This window comes from Tetrao urogallus, assembly GCF_951394365.1.
Source record: "Tetrao urogallus genome assembly, chromosome: 6".
NCBI classification, from domain to species: Eukaryota; Metazoa; Chordata; class Aves; order Galliformes; family Phasianidae; genus Tetrao; species Tetrao urogallus.
In genome coordinates, this window is record NC_136819.1 from 51,021,747 (window position 1) to 51,047,942 (window position 26,196).

At 40.5% G+C, this 26,196-nt stretch overlaps 1 protein-coding gene across 1 annotated transcript in view; it reads left to right on the top strand.

Moving 5' to 3' along the window:
* Nucleotides 1-26,196, top strand: part of KIF26A (kinesin family member 26A) — a gene marked incomplete at both ends in the record, with an annotated part of 99,493 nt that overhangs the window by 59,697 nt on the left and 13,600 nt on the right. Inside the window, 2 exons of the mRNA XM_079537655.1 lie at nucleotides 10,654-10,837; nucleotides 25,089-25,298. Coding sequence (XP_079393781.1) covers nucleotides 10,654-10,837; nucleotides 25,089-25,298 — 394 coding nt within the window. The remainder of the gene's footprint in view (nucleotides 1-10,653; nucleotides 10,838-25,088; nucleotides 25,299-26,196) is intronic.

A 26,196-nucleotide genomic window follows, 5' to 3' on the forward strand; every position in this document is an offset into this window, starting at 1 on the left:
TGAAGCATTTATAGATGATCTGACTGGAGTCATGCAGATGCTTATTTTCTTCTCTCTCTGATCCTCTGCTTTCATGAGCTTAATGTTTTATCCTATAATTTAGGGTTTTTTCATACGATCTTGTCTGTACTTCCTTATTCATTCATAGCTGCATGTAACTCCTTATGCAGTTCATCTGAACATGCCCCTTGTCAAGAGGAACAGTTCTCCCACTTCACCCATCCCAGCCCTTTCCCTCAGTCTGCTTTTTTGCCTCCTTGGCTCCTGAACATCAGTGCCTGTTCTGGCCCCATTAACTGGGGCTTCTCAGCTTGGCGGCTGTGGCAGCTGCACTGGTAGTTTTGTTGCAGCAGGAATGGGGGATTCCATTGGTAAAATGATAATGGTGACTTTCCTGCAGGGCTGTAATTTGACAGTTTGCACCTGTCTCACAACTTTATTGGTGTCTTTCAGGCTCTTTCAATAACATACTTAACTATTTTAATGCTTTATATTAAGGCATGACAGACTTAGCAATTGAAGTAGTAAAATTGGGCTGGTAATAGAGCATTTAGCTCTCGTGGGTGATTTGCAGTCACTCTGACACTCAGTTTACTGAGTGTTGTATGCAGTTTGTAGGGTGTGTGCATTTTCAGCTGACGCTGGCTGTGTTCTGCGCTCAACTGCTTTGCTTGCTTGTGCTAGTGGCAAAATGAAATGCTTTGCATTATCGTTTGTAACAAAAATGAAATGTCAAGGCAAAATAAAGCACCAGCACTACAATTGCGGAGCTTGACCGACTGCAAGATTTCAAATCCTTCCTCATCCTTCCTGTTGGATGCTGGAGGGTGTTTCCAAGTGCAAGGTTTTGCACCTGGGTTGTGGTAACTTCCACTATCAATGCAGCCTGGGGAATGAAAGATTAAAGCACAGCCCTGCTGAAAAGGACCTGGGAATAATAGTGGATGGCAAGGTGGACATGAGTCAGCAGTGTGCCCTTGCGGCCTGGAAAGCTGAATGTATCCTGGGCTGCATGAAAAGAAGCATGGCCAACAGGGTGAGGGAGGGGATCCTGCCCCTCTGCTCTGCACTGTGAGACCTCATTTGGAATACTGTGTACAGTTGTGGAGTCCTCAGTACAGGAGGGATATGGACCTGTTGGAGCCTGTCTGGAGGAGGACTGCAAAAATGATCCTGGGGATGGAACACCTCCCCTGTAAGAACAGGCTGGAAAAGTTGGGGCTTTTCACCCTGGAGAAGAGAAGGCTCTGGGGAGAGCTGAGAGCATTTTGGTATCTGAACAGGGGCTGTGAAAAAAAAGGGGACAGACTGTTTAGCAGGGTCTGTTCTGATAGGACAAGGGGAAATGGTTTCAAATTAAAAGAGGGGTGATTTAAACTGGATATAAGGAAAGTATTTTTATAATAAGGGTGGTGATGCATTGTCACAGGTTGCTCAGGCAGGTGGTGGGGGTCCCATCCCTGGGGACAGCCAAGGTCAGGCTGGACAGGGCTCTGATGGAGCCTGTGGGTGTCCATGTTCAGTGCAGGGGGGTTGGAGTAAATGGCCTTTAAGTGTTCCTTCCAACTCAAACAATTCCATGATGATTGTATGATGATTCTTTTGGCATGACGCTTCCAAGCTCAGCCAGTACGTTGCTCAGCATTAGTGCTGCTCTGCCCATTGCTCTTAGATTTGCTTCACTTATCAAGAAGCAGTGCCCTATGGAGTTTTGAATATAAGGAAATGACTCAGTGGAAGTTAATCAGCATAAAATGAATCTAATCTAAAAGGTATTAGGGAAGTTAGTTGAAGTCCAGAATGAGGTTTAAAATATTCCTTGATAATGAATCTCAAGCTGGACTTCAGTAGTTCCTTGTTTCTCCTGAACTTTGAAGTTAGTATTTTCTGGTCAGAAAAAGACAAATTTCTCTATCTGCAACTATATGAAAAGACATGTCTTATATTTTCCTGCTAAGTGCTATTTTAAATGGTGCTGCAATTTCAGCCCACTGTGTCTCTGAGACGTATTGCTTCAGGACTGATGTCAGTTAAACAAATCACAGAAATGCTGGACTTTAAGCTTGTATGTCTCTCCTTTATTTAAAAATACTCATTGTGTGGATATTAGACTTTGGTGATTTCCACTGTATCATTTAATACAGTGCATTTAACTCTGTAGCACTAGGTATAAGTAAATACCCCCCCCCCCCCCCCTCCAAAAAAAAAAAGAAAAAAAAGAAAAAAAAAAGTTATTTGCTTGTCAGTGTAGATGTCAAGCCTTTGACTAAGTATCTGAAATAAAACCCGGGTGAAGAAAGGACTGACCCTCTGTGGATTTTTTAAATGTGCACTGATATGTGGAACAGAGGGAGCTGAAGGTGATGAGAAAGGTATGTCTGTGGGGTCAGTGTGCTGGGATGGAGGAAGGTAACCTAAAATATAACCACCCCCAGAGTTAATGGAGTCTTTACAGTTGGAAGTGACCAGAAATGAGAAAAATCTTGCATTAGGGGGTCCTTGTTCAGCCCCGCCTGTGCTTCAGATGTCCCCCATGTTAGCCATGTCCTGCATTTTATCTCTCATCCTTTTCAATCACAGATGTGCCTGTTCTTTCCTGGGAGCAGCCTGAATGAGCAGAATGTTTTTGCTTTTCATACCAGATTGTTTTTGATGAATAGCATGGAGTGCAATATCCTTTGTAACAAAAATAATGAATTGCCTGATAAGTCATTTTAATGCTGGCTTCCTTCTGTATATCGGGAGCTGGTATTGCAGAGCAAAATGTTAAATGATCTATTAAAGTAATTACTTTAATAATGAATGGCTAGTTAGCACCATTGTTTCTGTTCCATTACTTTTTAGTTTTAAAAGTGGCTTTATTACTTTTTCTTGATAGAATACAAATGAGACTAAAATTTAGTTTTTCTCAACCTGTTTCAAGAGTTTGTGTCCTGCTGGCAAATAAATCCAACTGTTTTTGCCTAAGGTGTGTGCTTAGATTGATGTGGTTCTGCCTCCTTTAGCTCAGTTCCTGAAATAGAGCGAGACAACACTGCTGGCAGTCAGGTAGCTGTGTTTTCGATACGGAGCATCTATGTTGTCTGTGACTCAGAAACTGGCGTATTTCTATATTAGGTGTTGACAGTCTTGCTTACATAAAGATTAACCTATACGGGTTTTCAGCAGTTTGTCATATGGCACAACTGTAAACATTGAGCATAGAAGTACAGCAGTGTGTGCAACTGCTCCTGCTTTGGTTAACATCATTACAGAGCGGAGCTGGAAATGGTATGTGGCAGGCTGCGGTGCCTAGCTGCTACCCTGCTGTGTGTATAAATAAGTCCATTCTTGATCCTTGGTCCTGGCTGTTGAAGCAACATTCCTTGGCCAAAAAGGTGTCTTAAATCTGCATACTGAGAAGAATACAGATCTGACATCACTCTTCACAATGTTGTGCCAGTCAGCTCAGAAACAACTGTTTTGGGAGAGTGGAAAAAATAGTTGGAGTGTAAAAGTCAACAAATGCTGCCCTTTTGTGTTACTTAAATTTTGGAAAAAATTACAGAGAAGAGCTATGAGAATTCCTTCTTGGATTCTTGTTTGGAAATCGCTTGGTTGGCTGCTTCTCTTTAAGGAGTAATGTGCAGCTGAGAAGATGTGTCATCTCTTGGGTCTGTACACCATGGGAAAGCTCTTTGGGTGTCAGCTGTAGTCTGCAGGTTTATTTTAACCTGTCATTCTCCCAGAGGTCTTTCTGAGTCTGGCAGAGAGTGGCTCTGTCTGGTCCTCTAGTGAGGTGCCTGATTTCAGGGGTATCTTGGCTATTGCAGACCTGTTCATCAGGCCTTGATTCTGTAGGTAATGAAAATGTGAACAGAGTAAGGGGAGAGCAACGAGGGTGTTCGGAAATCAAGGGAACTTGGTCTGTAAGAGGTTGGAAGAACTGGGATTGTTTTTGTCTGGAAAGAAGGCTGAGGGATGCTTGCAGTCTTCATACAGGTAACAGCTGCTGCAGCAGAAGGAAATAAGCTCCTCTGCATGTCTTCTGGGGAGATGGGGAGGGATAAGGAACGTAAATTACAAGGCAGATTTATGAGAGAGACACGAGGTGTGAATTTTCTAACAGCAAGAATAGCTAAAAGCTAGAACTGACTGCCTCTGGAGCCTGTGACTTGCTTTCCCTGAAGTTTCTAAGAACAACTTGGGCAAATGTATAATGGAAATACATTAGGTAGAATTCATCCATTGGAAAATGTAGAAAGTAATGTTCCTAATATGTCAGTGTAGCTGACGTATATGTTTTTTCTGCCTTTCAGATTTTAATAAGAGATAGTAAGAGAACACTGAGGTCACTCAAAGCGAGAAGCTGAAATTCAAGCCTGAATTTATGCTATGTGCAAGGTGCAAGGCTTGAACTTAATCTCATGTTGAAGATACCAAGCCAACATTATGAAAGAAAGTAATATTGCCACAGTATTAGATGGAGTTTGACATTTTGGAATGTTTTAGAATGATGTTTTTCTATTGAAATTTATTTCTGTCACCCATTATAAACATGCCATTGTTTGAGGCTGTGCATTGTAATCCAAATTATTTATTTGTTGAGGAAGGTAAACCAGTGAAATAAGGAACATTTATTGTTCCTCCTGGCAGTGTTTCTGAACAGCAGTGCTGGGATGGCTAAGGAAACAAAGGTTTGGTGCTTTTAATGTATAATGATGTTGAAGTGAGGAAAGTCAGCACATGCTCCTGAAACTAAGCATGCATCACGGAAAGCCAGTAATGTTGTTCCAGGGGGAAGAACAGGACATAATCTCAGATTGTAATTCATACTTCATAAGAGATGCCTTGGGCAAAATTTATTGCAGAAATACAGATGGTGACTTTTTTTTTTTTTTTTTCTCCAAAACCTTGGTTGGCAGATTTAGACATTCCCACTTCCTGTTTTAAAATGACTCTTTCCAAACCAGTTTTATTTTCCACGTTAAATGGTGCTAGTAGAACCTGATACCTTGCTTATTTCTGAGTTTGTATGGTGTTTTGGGCAGTGACTGTATTGTTTCATTGTGCTGTCTGTCTAATTTTAGAATCACAAATCAAACAGTAATAGTAATAATAAAAGTGATAATGCCAACCAAGTTTATTCTGTTAATTGCGGAAGGCTCAGGTCGGAATGCTGGAGGGTGTATTGTAGGACATCCGTCTATTTGTTGTCTGTATTGACAAGTAATTAAGGAAACAATAACTGGAACTGCAGATACAATGACAGACTGGGACTTTCCCACTGCTTCCTTTGGAGTTGGTTTGCAGTGGGAAAGGCTTTGGTTATGTGATGAGGGGCAATGACTGTGTTGGGCTGGGAGCTGGGAAAGTTCAGAAGGATCCTTCTTAAGGGTAAAGACTGAGACCCAGGGTAACCTGCATTCAGAATTCTGCAAGCTGTGCAGAAGGTTCCGTATCAGGATAAAGCTGAGTCTTGAGATATCTGTCAAGGTTTGCTGTGGACTTTTAAGTAAACTCCAAAGCTCAGGATATTTGAGACATAGACCGTGCACTACTTTGGCCATGATTTGCTTGGTAAAACCCTAAAAAAAATGTCATAATCTGAATGACAGTGATAAGGCTGGCTAAGGATGCTACAACTATGTTAATACATAATGGCTCATGCCGCAAATGAATGTGAAGAAGTTTTCTTTTATTATTTTTTCAGTGGAGCTTAATCTGACTTGTTGTCTAATTAAGTCCTCTGCATCTGTCTCACTTGACTCGTTTCTAGTATGTGTCCCAGACTATATTTTGCATCACTTTTCCTTGTGAAGCTTAGTAAATGTTAGGATAGCATTTTGTGGAACTTTGCAATTTTGCATCATTATAAAAGCTTAAATTCTAGTTTTCTGTTTCATAGAGAAATTATACCTAGATGGAACACTGTTCTTTAGGGATTTAAATTGCGCTGTTTACTTTCACATCTATAATGTGCAGAACGTGTGTAGTGAATGTAATGTAGAAGCAGCTTGCAGTACAAAAGAGTATCTGAAATGTCATGCTAACTACATAAAAAGAATATAAAATAAAAAATTGTATTATTTTATTTTACTGGTCAGGCTTTGTAGCTGCCATTGCTGCATACACACGTTCCCTAGATGCTGAGAATTTTGTAATTGATCTGGCTGTGCTTTTTCTCTCTGGTCTCATCCATGCATGGCAGAAAAATCTAGTAATCTGTAAATTGTGTTGGAGGGGAAAGAACAGGTTAGAGACTGTCCCTTGTCATTTGATATTTGAATGCTCCTGCATGTGCCATATATTAGTTTTATTTTCTACCATGACACCTAGCTATGAGAAAAGAACTCTCCAGAGCATCTTAAAAGACATCTTCTATTAGAGATGGAAAGAGTTAAGCAAAATGCAGGCAGTAGATCTCACATCTAGAGATAAAAATAATATATGCACATGTCTCTGGAGCTTTAATTGGAAGAGAGGCATAACAGTGGAGCTTAGCTTCCCTTGCAAGAGTGCTCCATAGATGAGTGCTTGAAGTTGAATGGGGAAAACCAAAGGTAGGTGGAAAGTATGCAAGTGTCAAAGCTGTGAAGAAATACTTGGAAATTACCCAGAAAAACAAATTAGTCTAACACTTAAGTTTTGCACTGTATTCTTTAGAAGTTATAGTTTTCTCTTTGAAGAAAAAGTATCTGATACTGTAGAAGTCCAGGCAGTCCACTGTGGTGGTGAAGATGAATTTAAGAACCTTGTCTGAGAGATTAAAATTCAGGGAAAGATACAAATTGAGAGGAAATAGGCACAGCACCTGCAGAAAGTGGTTTGGTATGATCCCAGTTTCAGCCTTTCTGGTGGTGGAGGAAAAGGGCACAATTTATTAGAGGTTGGCCTTCCCTGTTGTCATGGAGCAGATTCTGCCAGAGAAATGGTATGCTGGAAAAAAAGGACTGGAAACTCAGGTGTAAATTCACTAATGGGTTGTTGAATGAGGACTGCAGGAAATCCAGTATCTTCATGGCATCTCAGAAGTGGTCCAGGAGTACATATTCTCGTGAATTTTACTGAAGTGAGGAGTTTTGTGTAGTTGGATTTTGTTTCATTTGGTTGGGCCTGCATCCAAACCAATGCAGCCTATATTTTGGTCTAATGAGTACTTGGCTGGGATACCACCAAGTATATTCTGGTGTTGTAAGAAGTGCAGAAGGATTGATGAGCCCTTCTGTGGTTCTCCTTGCCTGGACCAGTCCAGGGGCCCAAGCACATCATATGAACGCTGCTGCCCAGCTGGATTTTGTAGCAGTGAAAGAGCTATGCTTTATGGAAGAGCTGAGGATGACAGCTGCTTACATCTGTATTCAAAGTCTAGAATTAGTTATATTTTGTTTTCCTCAATTGCTCAATTCTTAACTCCATACATTTTCCCCTTTAGAGAGAAAAGAAAACAAACCAACCCAACAAGGTGATTGATACTGCTTGTGCAAGATGTCTGTGGTGTTCCTGTTCCAGAAATAAAATCTCATTTTGATGTCAAGTAAACACACAGAGGTTACAATTAAGCTTTGTGTTCTGCTACCTGAGATGAAATGCTTTTTAAATACATCATTATTGGTGCAGTTGGCCTGTTGCCTGTCAAAGCACCGATTATTTTCTACAACAACTACTCCAGTTCCTCTGCTTTCTCAGTTTCCTGCTATCCTACATGGACATCTGCAGTCCCTTTGCCAAATTTCTCAGCACGTCGGGATACTTCAAACTCATAGGAAAAGGAGTTATCAGCACTCTAGCAGTTAACTGCTTTAGCTAGCATATGGCACCGTACTTTGTACTGTGGAAGTCTATAAAGTGTGGATATTGCTAGGAGTAAATCAGTTTGAAAGGTGGTCTGTCCTGGGGAAGTTAAGACAGCTGTTAGTGGGTTTGGTGTCTTCTACCTGGTTTTTATAATGGTCCAAAACTGTGTTACTGAAAAATGTTGAGAGATGTTATACTTCATTAAAGCTGATTTTTTTTTTGTTTATATGTTAAGTGCTGCTTAGCTTGGCCTTTGTGGGTGCATTTACTGGTGGTTAGCACTTTGTTAGGTGCTTGAATAAATAACTACTGAGCAAATTTGTTCTTTGTATCCCATTCTCTTTCACATACTTTTCCCAGAGGAGCTCCTTCAGCCAGATATACTGAAGGAATAATTATTTCATCAGGATGTAATGCATATCTTGATTCTACTTTGAAGACATTCTCTTGAGGAGGTTTTATCATTTCAACAAGGGATCATAGCATGTAAACAAGGAAATAAATGCTACCTTTCATATTAATCAACAAGATGATTAAATAATAACCAGAACTGTTAACTGTTACTTGGAGAGGGAGGATAATTATTATCTTGAGTTCCACAATGAGAGCACAAATGGCTAGATAGACTTTTCTGTGCAATAAAGCTGCGTATTTAGGAGGCATTATAGTTTTAGTGTGCAGCTGCAACCCCAGTGAAGTTGTGCAACTATTTGCCTAGCATCTTGTTTCAGGCGTATGTTTTCATACTGAAAAAGATATTATCACGACTTTTGGGGTTTAGGCAGTTAAATCAGTTCTCATTTCCACTGCAAACCTGAAGTTCTGTGTAAATTCATGCTTGCAGTGTTTTCCTTCACCATGGGACACAGTTCCTGCTGGTCTCTGGGTGCAGCAGGACTCAAAAACTGTTTCTTTGCTCAGAGGCAAGAATCCAGCTTGTTTCTCACAAGATGCTGGGTTCTGGCTCGGAGTTTGGAACTAGAGTCTTATCTTTTCATCACATGACTGTTTTCTTCTAAATATTGCCATATTATTTCTAAATATTCTTCTTTAATATTTTAAAGGGAGAAAGAAGCACACAGGGTGTCTACATCTCTTGATGCTGATGAAGAAAAGGGTCCAGGAGTTTAACTTACATGTTGGGCAATGTAGAACATTGAGCTGGGAAGTCTGGAGGTCCGTAATTCTTGTTCTTAGCTGTGTAATCCTGACCCAAGTGAGTAATTTTGATCCTTGGGCGCAGCCAGGTCTTTGAACTGCTACTCACTTGATGCTAACAGTAGTGTTGCTGGAAGAGACTGTGCAGCCCTCCTGCTCTGAGTGTTCTGTTTTGCTCCTGACCCACTATAAATAGAAGCAAAGGAAGAATTTCCTTCAGAGATCAGCTTACTAAGATGGTGGAACCTGAGGCTGAATCATCACTAGATTCATGGAAAAGTTAGAAGTCTAGTTGTACCCTGAGTTGAGGATGACAGCATAGCACAATCATTTTAGTTTTTCCATGTGTCTGTTGCTTATAATGCTTCAGAGATTGATGCCAGCTCATTCTTGCTGAAAAGTACTTCGAGATCCTGGCCTGAAAGTCATGATGAAAATATAAAGTAGCTGTTGTATATGACCACAAGAAGTCTCCTTATACTTGTAAACTAATTTACCCAAAGTGACAGGCCTTTATATCACAAACATGCACCAGAACAGTGCTTTGCTACCCCTGGAAAAACTATTGGTATCAGTACAAACTGCTATGAACAGTTGTACTGAAGTAGCAACAGAAGTACTGTCAGTAGCTTGGTCTCAGATCACCCATGGATACTGGTAGTGTAACACTTTGTGCCTTTACAGACTTAACAATCATTCGAAGTTATAATAGAAGATAGCATGTTGGATTCTTTTATGACATGTATCTGAAGGCTGTCTATCTACAGACAGTCTTAAGGTTCATCACTCATGTTTGAGTGGCAAAATGCTTCTTGGTTTTGGTGGAGCTGAGATTTCACCCTCACAGCCACAGCCAGTTACCTGCTGTGTACTCACTTACGCGGATACGTGTTCTACATAGCTCTGTAGGGTGTTTTTTCCCATGCGGGTTTTGATGCAGAGTTGAGTTTCTGGTTTTGTTTTTTTTTTTTTTTTTTTTTGCTTTACTGTTTGGTGTTGCTGGTGGGGAATAGCATAAAAGCTGGTTCTGTTGCTATTCTTAATCACAAGGAAGAATGTTACAATTTTAATTGTATGTTTTAATTTTTCCTTCATCTTTTATGTTTTCAAATTCTGCATTTCAAAAGCAGGATCATTATCATTTTAAGCATTAAAGCTTGTCTCTCTAATAGCTTTCCCTTTTAATGTGGGGAAAAATGGAATTGAGGAGGAAGAAGCCAATCTTTCTTGAAGGAAATTTTCTGTTATCTGAGGATTTTCAGTGCAGCCAACAAGATAGGATCTAGGCTTAGCTGACTTGAAGTGTCATTCTGTGTCTTGAGTAATTTCTGGTGTACAAAGCACTGCTTCCATAATGTTATCACCAGCAAAATCCATCTGGGCTTTACAGTGACAAGGGGATTATTTCAACTTTTTATTACATTAATGAGATTTTAGCATTTTAGGGTTCAGCTGTCAAGCTGTCGGGGGAGGAGAGGAAGGTTAGGTTATAGTTGAAACTCTACTGAGGGAGAAAATAACTGAATAGTTCAGTCATAATTTTTCTACCCACGTTTACTTTTATTAGTCCCCTGATGTTTTGTCCTTATTGAATCAAATTAGAATGCAATGACTTGATTTGTTAAAACAGGCAATGATGACAATGAACATCTGTTTGTCTGGTCAAGATTGCCATTAACACCTAGTAACATGTCCTTTCTCACTATTACTTTTATACAGAGCAGCACAGAAGCTTAACCTGTCTTCGAAGAGAAAGAAATACCATCCACCCCTGCCACACACACACGACTTCTCTATTTATGCCACTAACTTTAGTGGCATCCTGCAGCTCTGTCCTCCCCCAGCACCACCATGCCTTCTGAGAGCTGTGTCCAAAATCAAGGACAACCCTGGCATTGGAAAGGTAACTTTGGATTTCAATTTTTTAAAATAGACGTCCAGATCAATTTTAATGGGGCTGGAAGTTTTCAGCCTCAGACAGGGTTGGATAGGCTCAAGGGAATGGTCTTGGGTGAGAGAAGTACACACCATCTGTCTGAATATGCCTGAGAGCTGTTATCATTTGTTGTCTTTAGAGAATGTCTGCAGCCTCAGAGCAAAATTTTGGCTTTGCTGAAACTAGCTAACATCACTGACAACAATACTGACAAAGGTTATTTTGTCCTTTCCTCTCTTAAAGCAAGAAAAGAATTTTTTTTTACTTTTTTGGTGTGCACCAGTACACATGCAGGTGTCACCTTTGGCAGAAGCAGTCTCTTTGTTACCAGCAAGGCTTAGCTGCTGATGCTGTCTGTTTGCAGCGAGTAAAGGAGATAGCCACAAGTGCTTGGTTTTCCTCTGCTTCACATATCAGTGTAAACCAGGAGCAACTGTGGAGATCAAGTGGCTAGAGAGAAATAGATGTATCTCCAGCTTGGGAAATCTAGCACCTTTCAAACTGTAATATTCGTGCTAATTTTATTTAAAATTAATTAAAATACAACCTAATTACTTAGAGCTTTATTTATATTTATAGCAGTTTAATCACAGTCCAAATACTTATGTAAATAAGTTACAAGCGATTGGTGTTTGAAGATAGAATTGGAATATTTAATGTGTATAAGAAAGCTCAAATAGCACCTTGACTAACCGTAAGAATCAGCATTAATGTAAAGAGATTGTCAGCCTAAGTTCTTGTATTTGTTATGCTGTTACTCTCAGAGCATACTCTGTATTCTCTTAAACTGGTGAGCGTGTGATAAATAGAAAACAAAGCAGTAATTGGGGTTATCTTTAAGCATGTGGAAACGTATACATGAGAGTGTGGTTTCTGCTCCTATTTTAAAAATGTGTTAGAAAAATGATGCAGTATTAAATGGTGGAATGCAGGAAATGTGACTCAGTAGAGATTCTGAGGTGGAAGAAGAGTTTGTCAAGGAACATCCATTCTATGCTTATGTTTTAGCAGAGCCCATTAGAGCCTGCCTGTTTTCCCTGAGGCTTAGCACTTAGCTGTGGCATGAGGAGCGATGTGGAGCATTGCATTTCTGAGGCTCCTTGGGCTTCCTTGGGCTTAGGAAGACCTTTAAAGTGTGCTTACATCTCCCTGTGCTGACAGCTCAAAGAACTGTCTCTGTACCTCACCACACTCGCACACCTACAGCTGTGTGCAGCTTTTCTCTTACGCTTTGAGGGTGGTCAGTGGAGCTTATCAGCATTACTTGTGCCTTGCAGAAAACTCTGGTTTAGCTGACGTCTTCAAACAGATCAGCAAAGTCTAAACATCAAGTGAATGATCCCAGATGGTAGGAAATCATGCCTTAGGTCATGTGGTCTACCAATCTTTTTAATCGGGAGCAGAGAAAATGTCTTTCAAAGGGCTACCACTATGCAGCAGATCAAAGCAGGACCTTGCACCGACCCACAGACCAGGGCTGTGCTCACCTGCTAAACTGCATGAGCTTCTCTTCATGCATGAGCATGGAATATATATTTCACTGATGGAAAATGTAGATAGACCACATGTTCCAGGGTGTGTGTATATATATATAGAGAGAGAGAGAGCGCATGCTGGCAGTGTGGCTTGTATTTCTGTCTTGTCTGGCAGATTGCACCAAAGAATTCTCAGATTTTATTGGATCAACAAGCTGGTGTTGGACCCTCTGTTGTGTAGCTGTTGGCTGAAAATATTACTGAAAGTAGTGTTTGGGCCCAAGATTCCAGCTGTGGACTTTTCATCATGTACTTGACCAACATTTGGAAAGCCCTTGTGCAGTGCTGGAAATAAGAACTCTGCTAATAGCATCTTTTATATGTGAGTTAAGACTGAAGAGTATCAAAATGGTGATGGGATGTGCTATTTCCTAGTTTTAATGCTCCTCAAAAAATAAGGTAATAAGACATCTTCTCTAACTCATAGTTTAAAATGTGCAATACATCTTAAACCCACTTAACCTATTCATTTTTTTGCAACTCTATAAATTATAACTCTACAATGTAGCTTCTTTTTTTTTGTAAAGCAAACCAAAACAAAAACAGCAGAAATGAAATGTCATTTATTCTAATTCCTAGATGTTATGGTCTAAGGAAAATTTCAGTACTATGTAGAACATTCAGTTCTTTAGCACTGAATACTGAGTTTCACTTTTCAGAACAATGCCAAGTCACTTTTGGTAACATTTAGTTCATTGTTGTAGTGGTTACTTTCTCTGTTGTATTTTCCTCTTAACCAGTTTCTGCTAATCAAGATTTATCCAGCCTAGTATCTCCTTACAGTAATGATAAGAATAAAGTAACTGCCATTCTTTCTCACTTTGAGTATCATTGCAACTGAGAGAGTGATTTGCACAAATCTGCAAATGCTGGCAGATGTGCTGTGATCCTGTTACCTTTTGGTCCCTCCTCTTCTAACAGCTTTTCACTTTACACTCCTCCCGATTGTCTCTTTCCTCACACTTTTCTTGCAGCCTGTCCAATAGTAAGTACACGTGGATAGAAGCAGTGCTGGATTCTGGAGTCAGTTTTTCCTACTGCAACAGCTGTGGCTGTGGCTGGCTTTTTCTTTGGTTTGTGTGATTGTTCCCAGGTCAGCAGTGTGCCTGGCCCTGTTATTACTGTGTAATTACAGTGGGTTAGGCAGCTGTTGAGGCAATGTTTTCCTTTTTCACCGCCCCCTTGCTGCTGTTTTGTCTTTCATGGTTATTTTTGATGTGGAGGACAGCTTTCTTGCTGGTAGGTGAGAATGCAGCAGTATTGATGGCTGCCTTACTTAACTTTACTAACCTGAGAATGACCCCTTAAGGACCAGTCCTTACTCTTTTGAAGGGGCTGATTCCTCTGAGCGCAGGTGTCTTGACAAGTTCTAATGTCCCTTTTGTCACATGGCTTCTTTCAGAATATGACAGAATACCGTGCAGCAATACAACTTTTTGTATTGTGAAGGGGGCTGAAGAGATAACATTTAAGGGGTAATGCATATGTTATGTGAGAATGAAAAATGTAGGAACAAACCCATCAAGTGTCAGTGATAGATCACTGGGAGCAGCACAGCTCTCTTCATAAAAAGTTGAAGTGGTGAATGATACCTCACTATGGGGAAATACCCTTTATATTAAGAGGGAGCTAGTGAACAAAGCCAGGATCCTACACAGAGTAACTGTTAATCTGTTCTGACACATGCTAGGTAGTCTAATTTCTGTTGTAATTCTCTTGAAAGCTTAGAGCAAAGTACCTGTTTAAGTCAATGTTGAAACATTTAACAATGTCCGTTATGATTGGGCTCCTATATTTCCCTATCTGTAGTCATTTTTAATTAGTCCCTCCATCATTGTTCAATATTATCTCTAATCTGATATTCAATGCAATGCATTTAGAAGATACATAGGAAGAGAGCGTAGAAAATATGACATCACTTTGAAGGTAGAAGAGAAAAATGCTCTCCAGACATGTTTCTATGTTTCTCTGGAAACATAGCAAGGCTGATTCTCAGACCAGGCAACCAGGCAAAGTTGCCTGGTTATTGAAACAATAATAAAGATCAAAATTAGCAAGGAGGGATTAATATGATATAATAGAGATCAGTTGATGGGGTTTGTGGAACACAGGCGTTAGACCTCTACAGAAGAGTCAGCAAGCATTTGAATGGGGTGATCTGGTTGAATGAGTGTATTTGGGTTTTGAAAAAGCTTTCGACAAGTGCCCTGACCTAGATTTCTCAGAAAACCCTAAGCTGTCATGTATTCTCTAGTGGCTTAATAGCTGATAGGAAACGGGGTTAGATTCAGCGCTGGAGCAGAGTTGACCACAGTGTCAAATGGAGGCCCATGCTGTTTGTTGTCTTCCTATATGGTTTGTGTAAGGTGGTGAAGCTACCTATTCAGGCTAGCCAAAGCTACAACTGACAATGAGAACTTGTGAAAAGATCTCATTGTGCTGAGATTACTGGGAGGATAAGGAGGCAGATGAACTTTAAATAGTAACTAACACAAGGAAACGTATATTGGAAAAGCAGCTCTAACTCTGGATGCACAAATGCTAAATTGTAAATAAATCGGTCATGACTAGCCATCATGGAATCTACAGCATTATTTTTGTTATTGTGAATCTGAGCTTCTGAAGAAATGCCGTATTTGACTGTTCAGGAGGCAAGAATAAGCATCTTTAGTTGTAACGGGGTCTCTGAAAGTTTGATATAAAGACATGATCATGTATTTGAACAGCCACTCACTGTTCTCTTTACTGACTTTCTTCCTGGATGTATTAACTTATAAGAAATTTAATAAAGGATGGTAAGAACTAAGGAAGCATAATGGTTTTCCGTACTCCCCCTCTATATGTCTCCAAAGGACCCTCAGAGGTGAGCTGTTTCTGTTGCTGGATCTAATACCACTACATGCAGAAACACTAACGCTGTGCTCTGCTGCCAGTAGAGGCCTGGACCTAAACCTCTGGAGAGCGTAAAAGGCCTCACCAAACGTTAACATCTGTACCTGGAGTTTTAAGTTCCTTATTTGATTTTCACTTTCAGAGCTGCGCTGCGGTGAATATTTGCTTATTGTATCAAATAAACTTTGCTATAGCCAAAGCACAGGTTCAATGGAGAGATTCCCTATGCATTAAGTCCTTTTCAATTGGTTTCAAAGTTAAACAAATGAGTAAGAGTTCTTCTGAACTGGGGTAGAGGGCAGTTGAATTTAAGGAACTCACTGAACTGAGCATCAGCTCAGCAAAGGCTGTGTATTGCCAGAACTGCTGGAGGGGGCAGGAATGTGAAAAGACTGTATGGCCCGTTCTTGCACTTGAACTCAATTACTGATCGTGTGAACCCAAGGTTTAAATTTGTTCTTATCTAACATCATCATCTCCATGCATATCATGCAGTTCTGCTGTGGTGAAATGGAACTTTGTGGCTTTCACAGAGATTGAATATTGTAGTGACTTACTACGGCAGAGGTTCTGTATGTACGTATCTTTTGCAATTTCTATTTATAATTTCTCATTGTTTCAAGTAATGTCTTGGAAGGTTGGTTGTAAATATCGTATTAACTTCTTTTACATTTCATGAATACCAGATTATCTATTATCATAAATTCAGCAGTGGTGTGTGGATTTATCCTTTGATACAAATCTTTAATTATACCTTATGTTTGCTTTTCCTTGCTAAGAGTGCAAAAGGTTATGCACTCTTATGGCTGCTTGGAGGGTTTTCAGTATTTAGGAACAAACACCAAGCAGTAAAAAGTTTAAAAATAAAATTAATCTGGAGTTGTAAGTCTGTCTGAGACGTGTTTTATATGATCAACAGTGATCAAACTCCCATTATCAATATAAGCCAAATATAAAAGGAATTTTGTTCACTACCAATAGATGTTACAATACAAATTTCATACCTTTCACTTGAACGTGCAAAAAACATCAGAGTCCGAATCATTTATCTGAATCCTACTTAAAAGGCAATGATCCAATACACTATGATTCTTGTAACTGAATCATTTTTGTGGTCTCTCTGGGTGTTATTAAATTTAATGTCAGAATAGTAGGAAAGACGTCTGAAAGCCATTTAATACTGTCACTGGAAAGAAGTTAGATTGTGCTCGATTTCTGACATTAATGTGCTACTTAAGGTAATTTATCATATTGTGATATTAAAAAAGACATCCTTTTTACAGTGGCTGCTGTGTAGCATTCTAATTTGCTATTTTTCTTCAGCATGGTAGGAAACCTTTTTCATGCATAATGTTTTTTCTGGAGTTCTATTCAGCCCATTCTTTATAATACCGCATCACTTACAACAGCAACTTTAAGTGCTTGTCTCTTTCAAGGATCCTTTCTTTTTTTTTTTATGTTAGAATGACTGAAGCCTCCTATGTGAGACAATAGAAGGGGAGCTTTTATAGAGAACCTGAATTGTATATACCTGTCCAACAGAAATATCTGACATATTGGTCTCCATTTATGTGTTTTAGACATCTACTTTCTTTTATGCTTTACCAAGCCAAAGCTTATGTACTGCTAATATGATTTACCGATCATGCAGGGTTTTCTTAAGTGTGCTGCAAGTCCCATTCACTGGTTCTTACGATGGTTTGATGACAGATAACAAATAGGTACTTAATTTTGTCATCTTTATTGCTGCTTGCTTCCTAATGACTAGAGTGTTATTTCTGATATAAATCACATATCGTACTAAGTACTTTTCAATCCACATGTGTAGCCCTATACAGTAAAAAGTATGTACCTCCCTGCTGAAATGCACTGAACTACTTAAACAAAAATGTCAAAAATTAGATTAAAATACACAGTTTCTTCTATTTTGCTTTTACCTTTTAAAAATAAAATAATTTTCTTCCTGTCTCCTGGGAGTGGAGAATCAATTCTTCTTTAATAGAGTACAATACAGAAGTGATTTTTTTTAAGGTTCTCCCAGGGGAGCTAAATGGTCTATGCTAGCATAGCAATTTTGCATATAAATTTGCCATCCATCGGTAGTGGCAGCAAGTGAAAGGCTTGTAAGAACTACCAATTTAGCAAGGGTTATATATCTGTCAGTTACAATTAAATCCATGAAAAATATTGGCTCTGAACTAAGACTTTTCTAATTTGATTTAGACTGTAGTGGAGAAACAAGTGATTTCATTGGCAAATGGCCTTTATTCAACTGAATGTGAATTCTTTGTAATTTCTTGCTGAGAAATCTTAATTCAGAATGGTGGATGATGTCTAAACACAGTTATTTAATTAACCTGCTGTTATATGCCATTTTGTGAACATCGGACAAGATTAACTTCCTGGCTGTGTGATGCCTGTCAAAGATGTGTATTTCCAGGGAATATTTAGTGACCATTCAAATTTGATATAATGACATTTATTGCTAAAGACCAAATTGCTTGTTCATTTAGGGATTATGATAGTGTTGCAATCTAGAATACAATCAGCATTTTTGGATTCCAGTATAGTGCCAGCACTTTACCAGTTCACAGAGAGATGAAGTCAGGGAGCTTATTTTAACAAAATGAAAAATAAAAAAGGCTTGAGCCCATGTATTTTAAAATCTTACATCCTTTTAATACATTCCTTCTGCTTTTTTTCCTTCTTGTTCTGTTTGATTTGAAACTTAACTGTATAAGCATCAAATGATAACAAAGCATCACCATAAACACATGAACACTGCACATCCATTGATTTCAAAGGAAGCACCATATGCTACAGTTATGCCTCTGTTAACATACTTGGCTGGGTCAGGGTCTTAATTTCCTCAGCATTCAAAATGCCATGGAGTATGATAATTACTTGGTGAATTAGTAGAGTTTTTTCTCTGTCTACATGCCTGCCCCAAATTAAACTCTGTAGATTATTTGGCATCCTTTGCTTCACTGAAAGATGAAGGATCAACTTGATGATATATGCTGCAATTTTTGTAAACATTCTCTGAAACAATATTGTAGGAGTCTACGGTAGTATTAGGGATGGAATCCAAATACTCCTATTTCTTTGTTTCAGGTGTGATAGTCCTTCTCCTTCCTCTGGTATCAAAGTTGATAGCCCTTCCACCTTTCTTGATTACAGGGTAATAATCAATGTGAACCTGACTGTCTGAGTCTCTTGGCTGTTTCTGTCTAAAATTGTGTAGGTTTGTGTCATTCTCTCTGCTATCACTGGCTCTTCAGCCTTGGATGTGATTTCTCCTGAGATGACGCTTGCCTCACTGGTCTTCAAGGAGTTTCATGTTCACTGATGCATGGCTTTGCTGTATCTCCATTCAGTTCAGCATATCCAAAATATATGGGATGTATTAGAAAAGACTGCTAGCTTGCCTCTGGCCATCAGTCTCACGTTCATGTCTTGCTGTCAGAGAGTTGCCTTGAAATTTGGTTTTCACGGTTTCTTGGTCTGTCTTTTGCTTTTCACAAACCTGTTCTTTGATACTGATGTATCCTTGATGTCTTGCGCTATCTTGACCTGTCCTGCAGCCAGACTGTTACTTAAGTTGCTGTCACTCCCTCATCCTGCTCTCTTAATTCCATCTGGTACCTTATGTGAAGTCTGGAGGTCACCAGCTCACGTGAAGAGGATGTGTGGGGCTGTTGCTCCTGGAGATCTCAGCATGGGAACAATGTGGGGAGAGGGCAAAAGGTCTCTGGTGACTGTTAGGTGTGAAATGGGGTAGACAGTAGTGATGGCCTGCAAGAGGAGAAAGAGTGGTGCTAGCCAGGTTGCATTGTCCTCAGCTTCTGAGGAGATTCAGTGTTTAGGTCAGAATTGTTAAATATGCATTATATTTAACTTTCAAAATGGTCAAAAATGTCAAAGTCTAGAGCTTTGGGTTAGGGTTCCCACAGACTACTGATATTTGAGTGTTTAACAGGTTCTGTAGTTCTGTAGTGGTCTCATCAGATAGTTCTAAAAAAAGCCTGTATGGGTCTTAGTCATAGCCGTTGTACCTCGCATAAGGGTTTTTTTTCCTTCCTCTGACATGTGAACAAGATGTTTTTCTTCTTCATAAATCTGCCTTTTGCCAGCTTGTCTCACTTAAAATTCTTTATATATGCATAAAACAGTGTTGTGATGTTTGCTTTTATGCTTCAGTATCCACCTACTGGGTATGCCCCATGGCTGGAGAAAAGGAATTCTGGTTTGCAGGTGTGTGCTTTCAGAGCACTAACTTCCACTGTAAGAAAATAAATTTAATTAAAAAAAAAAAAACAACAACCAAAAACATAAAAAAAAGGACCTTGATTGTTATGAATCTTTCTTGTCAGTGACAGTTTACATTATACCCATTGTTGTGTTGAGTGGGTGGACTTGTGACCCTATGCCACTCGCTCCCAGGGCTTTTCCAAATTCTGTGCTCATTTATTTATTAGCTGCATATTCAGGATGTTTGCCATCTTCTTTTCCCAAACACTTTTGATTTTAATAGGATTTCCTTCAGCAGTTCTGCTGACCTCCTAGTTCCTGTGGAAACATAAGTCTGGAAAGTCTAATTGGGTGTTAACCCCAGCATACAAAACCCCCAGGATTAGAGTCAGTTAATTACTGAGTCTCAGCAATATTTGGTATCTCTGTGAATGTATATGTAAAAATTCTTGCATCCTTCATGGTTATAAGCTTTTACCTGTAATTCATTTCCTTATTCTACATCTTTGTGTGACACTGGAGAAGAAAGAAAAGAACAGTGCAACAAGTTACTAAGAATTCCCATTTAGAACAAGGAGGTTCATCCTTGTCACAGGAAGCATTTGCCATTTTAGCTCTCTTTATGGAGTCTACAAGCAGCTGAGGCAGAGATGGTCTCATTCTGAGATGACTCTTCTGGGATCACCTTATTTGTATTGCTTATTGCTTTTCCTTTTTTCCTTTCTTTTGGTGCTCTCCCTCTGTTGGCATTACTTTTAACTCTCCTATTTATTTTTTTTTTTTCTTTCCAACTTATCTTAATTTTCTGTTTCTTCATTTGTTCTTTAAGTTCCTCCTCTTGTTGTTTCTTTGCTTCATGCAAGTATTACCAGCAGCTGGTACTGCTGCAGTTGGATCTGTGCATCAGAAGTGGCCATACTGCTGAACATCTGCCAACAGAGGATGTAATCCTGAGTGGGCCTGAAATTAATGTTATTGCATTTAATTCTTGTCATTCATTTCATAAGCAAAAAAAAAAAAAGCCCACATTTGAGTGCCGTGCAGATATTGCCCCGTGCTGTCTAGTTACATTTCTCTTGGAAACTTTTGCTGTAAAGATGAATATGACCATTGAAGGTTGTTAGGAGTTGGAATCTGATCCATTATGGAAGAGATTTTGGTGTCTTTCTGCTGGTCTCAAAAAGCTGATTTGACATGCACTGTTTTTCTGGGACTTAAGCCATCTTTTTGTTAGAGGGAGGAACACTGATGGAGGAAACTTGCGGTTTGGGTCAGGAGGAATACAGTTTTCCTTGTATCCAAGCTCTGGCTGGTATAATCTAGTAGTAAGTATAAGAGAGAAAAGAAAGTACTGTTTAGGAAAATTCTTTGAAAATAATGTATATTTTAAGATTTTTTTTTAATCAAATGACCCTGAGGTGGGCATTTGTGTCTTCTGTAAATACATACATATGTATGTTTTTCTCTTTTTCCGTAGGGTGGTTATTTTCTGGGTGTTTCAGTTGCATGTCAAGGTTGGGCTAAGAGGCTAATACACAAAACTGCCTCCATGGAGCTTTTATAGGGAAGCAGCCTTGAGTCTGTCACCTCTGATGCACTTGGCTTTTGAAACAGCTGTTTCATTTGTTCTGAGGTTCAATTATGTTCCGGCACTGCATTTTTATATTTATATCAGTATAAAAGGGACAATATTTTCATATTCACAGCAGTGTAAGTGAAAGGAAAAGAAGAGGGGATTGCTTGAGTGAATAGGTGGAAGAGTTTGCTGCTGTCTTTGCCTCCTGCAGTGCTTACTGGAGGGGTCAATTGTTTCTTAAGCTCTTTGTTAGAAAAAAATGTTGGGGGAAAAAGCTTTTATAGCTGCTTTCTGAGAATACTTTGTGATGACGCTCAGTCACCTGCATGGCTGTGCAGGTGGTGCCTGCATGCACCTCAGCTGCCACAGAATGGAGGAGATGGAGAAATGGAACAGTTAAGGACTGAGATGAAAATCATCAAATTAGCTGTTCTTAATGAAGGCAGGGATGGTTTGTGTGGTGCTTAGTGCTGTGCTCACTTGTCTGTTATGATTCTTCCTAGTCTGGGCACTACATTTCACTTGTGTGTGCCAGGTGCCAGGGGTAAATCCCTCCCCACTGTAAGGGCAGAGCAAGTCCGACAGTGCCTCCTTAGACTGAATGAATACAAGTCTATGGGGCCGGATGGCGTGCATCCCAGGGTCCTGAAGGAGCTGGCTGAGGTGGTTGCTGAGCCGCTCTCCATCATATTTGAGAAGTCATGGCTGTCAGGTGAGGTCCCGGACGACTGGAGGAAGGGTCACGTCACTCCCATATACAAGAAGGGGAGCAGGGAGGACCCGGGGAACTACAGGCCGGTGAGTCTCACCTCCGTGCCTGGGAAGATCATGGAACAGATCCTCCTGGACAAAACATGCTCGATCACATAAAGAATGAGCATGTGATCCGAGACAGCCAGCACGGCTTCACCAAAGGAAGGTCATGCCTAACTAATCTTGTGGCCTTCTATGATGGAGTGACGGCATTGGTGGACGAAGGGAAGGCGACCGATGTCATTTTCCTGGACCTGAGCAAGGCCTTTGACATGGTCCCCCACCACATCCTCATCTCCAAATTGGAGGGAAGTGGATTTGATGGGTGGACGACCCGATGGATAAGCAATTGGTTGAAAGGCCGCAGACAGAGGGTGGTGGTCAATGGCTCTATGTCCAGGTGGAAGCCGGTAACAAGTGGTGTCCCCCAAGGGTCTGTCTTGGGACCGGTGCTCTTTAACATCTTTATTAATGACATCGATGAGAGAATTGAGTGCACCCTCAGCAAGTTTGCTGACGACACCAAGCTGAGTGGTGCGGTTGATACAGTGGAAGGAAGGGATGCCATTCAGAGGGACCTCGACAGGCTGGAAAGCTAGGTGAACCTAATGAGGTTCAACACGGCAAAGTGCAAGGTTTTGCATTTGGGCCGGAAGAACCCCAGGCACCTGTACAGGCTGGGAGGAGTGGTCCTTGAGAGCAGCTCGGCAGAGAAGGACCTGGGGGTCCTAATGGATGAGAGACTTAACATGAGCCAGCAGTGCGCTCTGGCAGCTCGAAAGGCAAATGGGATCCTGGGCTCCATCAGGAGAGGGGTGGTCAGCAGGGACAGGGAGGTGATTGTCCCTCTCTACTCGGCTCTTGTGAGGCCCCATCTGGAGTACTGTATCCAGGTGTGGAGCCCTCAGTACAAGAAAGACATGGAGATTTTGGAAAGGGTCCAGAGGAGGGCGACTAAGATGATCAGGGGGCTGGAGCACCTCCCCTATGAGGACAGGCTGAGGGAGTTGGGCTTGTTCAGCCTGGAGAAGAGAAGGCTGCGGGGCAACCTCATTGCAGCCTATCAATACCTGAAGGGAACCTACACCCAGGAGGGGAGTAAACTCTTCAAAAGGGCTGACAATAGCAGGACTAGGGGAAATGGATCCAAGTTGAAGGAGGGAAGATTTAGGTTGGACGTTAGGGGGAAGTTCTTTGCAAGGAGAGTGGTTAGGCCCTGGGACGGGCTGCCCAGGGAGGTTGTGGATGCCCCGTCCTCGGACGTGTTCAAGGCCAGGTTGGACAGGGTCCTGGGCAACGTGGTCTAAATGTGTATGTTTGGTGGCCCTGCTAGGCAGGGGGGTTGGAGCTACATGATCCTTGAGGTCCCTTCCAACCTGGGTGATTCTGTATATGCTATTACCTTCTCACCTTGTCAGGTATGAATGGCAGTCCTAGAGGATGGCTCAGCCTGCCCTGGGGTCTGTTCCTTGCAGTGCTGAGGAAGGCAACATTTCCCGACCATGCTATGCTGAAGTTTGTTTTCAATTTCAGGTCTTCCTTTGCCATTATTTTTCATGATGCAGGACTGATGGGGAGGTGGTGACTTCAAACTGCTTTTTTTTTTTTTTTTTTTTTTTTTTTTGCAAAGACAAAGAGAATGTGGCAGTAATATAAAAGCACACCATTTTAATGAAATAGTAATCTCATGACTTAGAATATTCTCAGGCTCTTAAACCCAAATTGCTTTGACAGTTTTAAGATTAAATTTAGCAAAAGCAAGTTACTGGAAAGTAGGCTCTTTCTTTATTAGAGATGCATGCTTTCCAACCCATCTTCCAATGCAACATCCAGCACAGGCCTAGAGCTGAGTATTAAATCAGCAAATGACTTCTGCGCTCTCTGTTTGGAGGGGTCATGTGCTGGATTTGCAGCAGAGAGGTTGCTATCTTTTTCACTCTCCATCCAAATTGAATGCAAGTGCTATAGAAGGAGGAGTGAGTATTTTGTTTGGGTCAGTAGTTGCATTATGGAATGTACAGGTCCCGATGGGTGCTTTGGAGAGCATAGGTGTGTATTCTAGCTCAGCTGGCTGGTGCATTACAGCTGTGGAGACGCTTCACCCAGCAAAACCAGGTGTCCCACTGCTGCTGGGAAAGTCATTTGTTAGCTAGAAGAGTGTGTAATACTGTTGTTCAGCTTGTTCTTGAAGCTTTTTATATTGGCCAAGGAGAGTTACTCTGGCCAAGAATAGCTTTCCTTTAAGTTTGATCTTCTGGTCAGAGCAGAATTGATGATCAGCTGAGTGACATTGCTCCTGTAATAGTCATTTACTGCAGTGCCAGGTGTGTAAAATACACTGGTTCTGACCTGGGAGCGTTTTGTAAGAATAAATCGTTGTATATAGGTGTGAGGCAGTATTTCATGGCTTTTCAAAATAAGAGTATGACTTCCAGGAAGCCCAGGAGAAGCAGGTGTGCGGCCTTTGCTGAACTTCAGTGAGACCAGGTCACTTGGCTCCTGTGAGCTGCTGGGAAAATCACAGCCAACGTGTCTGAAAGTGCTGCCTTGAAATGCAGTATGTAGGAGTAAAAATGTACTTTGTGAGTAGTTTCTTTTCAAGCTTTTAATGTTTGTATTTTTTTTTTTCTTCCCTTCTTTGAGACTGCCATTAAATCTTCAGCTAACCACCACGCTGCCTAGCAATAACAGCATAAAGGTGTCTGCCTGGGAAAGCTATAAGAGAGACACCTGTTTATTACAGTAATGTGAAAAAGAAATTGAGACTTTCCAGATTCAGCTCAGCTTGAATGTGCTAGCTCTCTCAGCTTTGAATTATTCAGATGGATTTTTGGAATGGTTCAGGTTGTACTTTTGGTCACATTAAGCACATAGAAGGTAGGAGACCAAGGTTTTGTTTTCTTTAGGCATGGTATTACACCTACAGTGGATTATAACTGCAGATCAGACATTTGGAAATTGAAACTTTGAAACTGGAAGTGTCAACAGAAGGGACAAAGTGCACCTTTGAAAGCTAATTTAATGAAAACCCCCCAGGTGGAAACCAGCCTAAAAAATCTGGCTCTGGTTTTGTCCCACGGTTGTCCTGACACACCTAAGTAATACAAATGATCGTGTCTTGTGAGGGGGGAGCGTATCAGGGAGGAATGCTATGCATGTGTTTATCTCTAGCTTGGAAATAAAGTTGTCACTTTCTTCTGAATATTTGCAGGTGAAAGTGATGGTAAGAATTTGTCCCTCTCAAGGAGCACATGAAACATCCGAATCCATGTCCTTCCTAAAGGTAGATCCTCGAAAAAAGCAAATCACGCTTTATGATCCAGCGGCAAGTGGGCCTTCCAATGGAGGTCACAGAAGAGGTATTGTTGCTGTCCCAAAGATGTTTGCCTTTGATGCAGTTTTCCCACAGGATGCTTCACAGGTAATGAAGTCACTTGCGTAAATTTCCTGAGTCTTTTGCATTTCATTTGCCTTTAGAGTACTTTCTGTTTCTACGGAATTTTATTTGAATGAGTTGCCTAACGCTTGGAAAAGAAAAGCCACATACAACAGTAATTAATAGACAGACACTTCCAGTTTAGCCAAGACGTAAAATAAAGGGAAATGGATTTGCTGACTGAATTATCTTTGTGCATTTTCTCTTGTTAGTGAAAGACACAGCCAATTTGAAGCTCACTTTTCCATCCAGTTAAATTTTAACCCATTTGATGTCACAAAGAATCTCCTTCCCCACTGCTTTCAGTGGGTAATGACCATATACTTAATGTTAAGTGCTAAATGCTGCTGTTAGGAGAAGAGATACAGCTAACTTCATGGTACTGCTATACTGAAGAAGTAGTAAGGGAGCTTTTATGTTTTCATCACCTTTTCTAGTTTGCTTATTCTACGTTCTTGACCAAATATTTTATCTTGATGGTGGTGCTAATGGTGTGTGCCCCTCGTGCCCTGCAAAAGGCTCTATTTCTACAGTAGTAGCCCCCAACATTAAATCTGATATATAGATGGCATGGTGAGTATCTAACAGGACTTTTGTTGTCAGAGAGTGATTATTAAAGTTAGATTTTATTGAAAGAAAATAAAACACAAAATATTAAAGGTGATAAAGATATACTAATGCTGACGAAAGATATTGAGATATAGCTCAGAATTCCACACTCATATCTTCTCCTAGGATGTTATTGACTTTTTGGGTTCCAAAGTAGAGATACAAAAATATCCGTGAAATCTAAGTTCTAGCCAGCACTGAAGATGGAGAATATGTCCTACACAGCTCCACTCCTGCTGCAATGGTAACTACACGAGTAGTCTGGTGTTGAGAT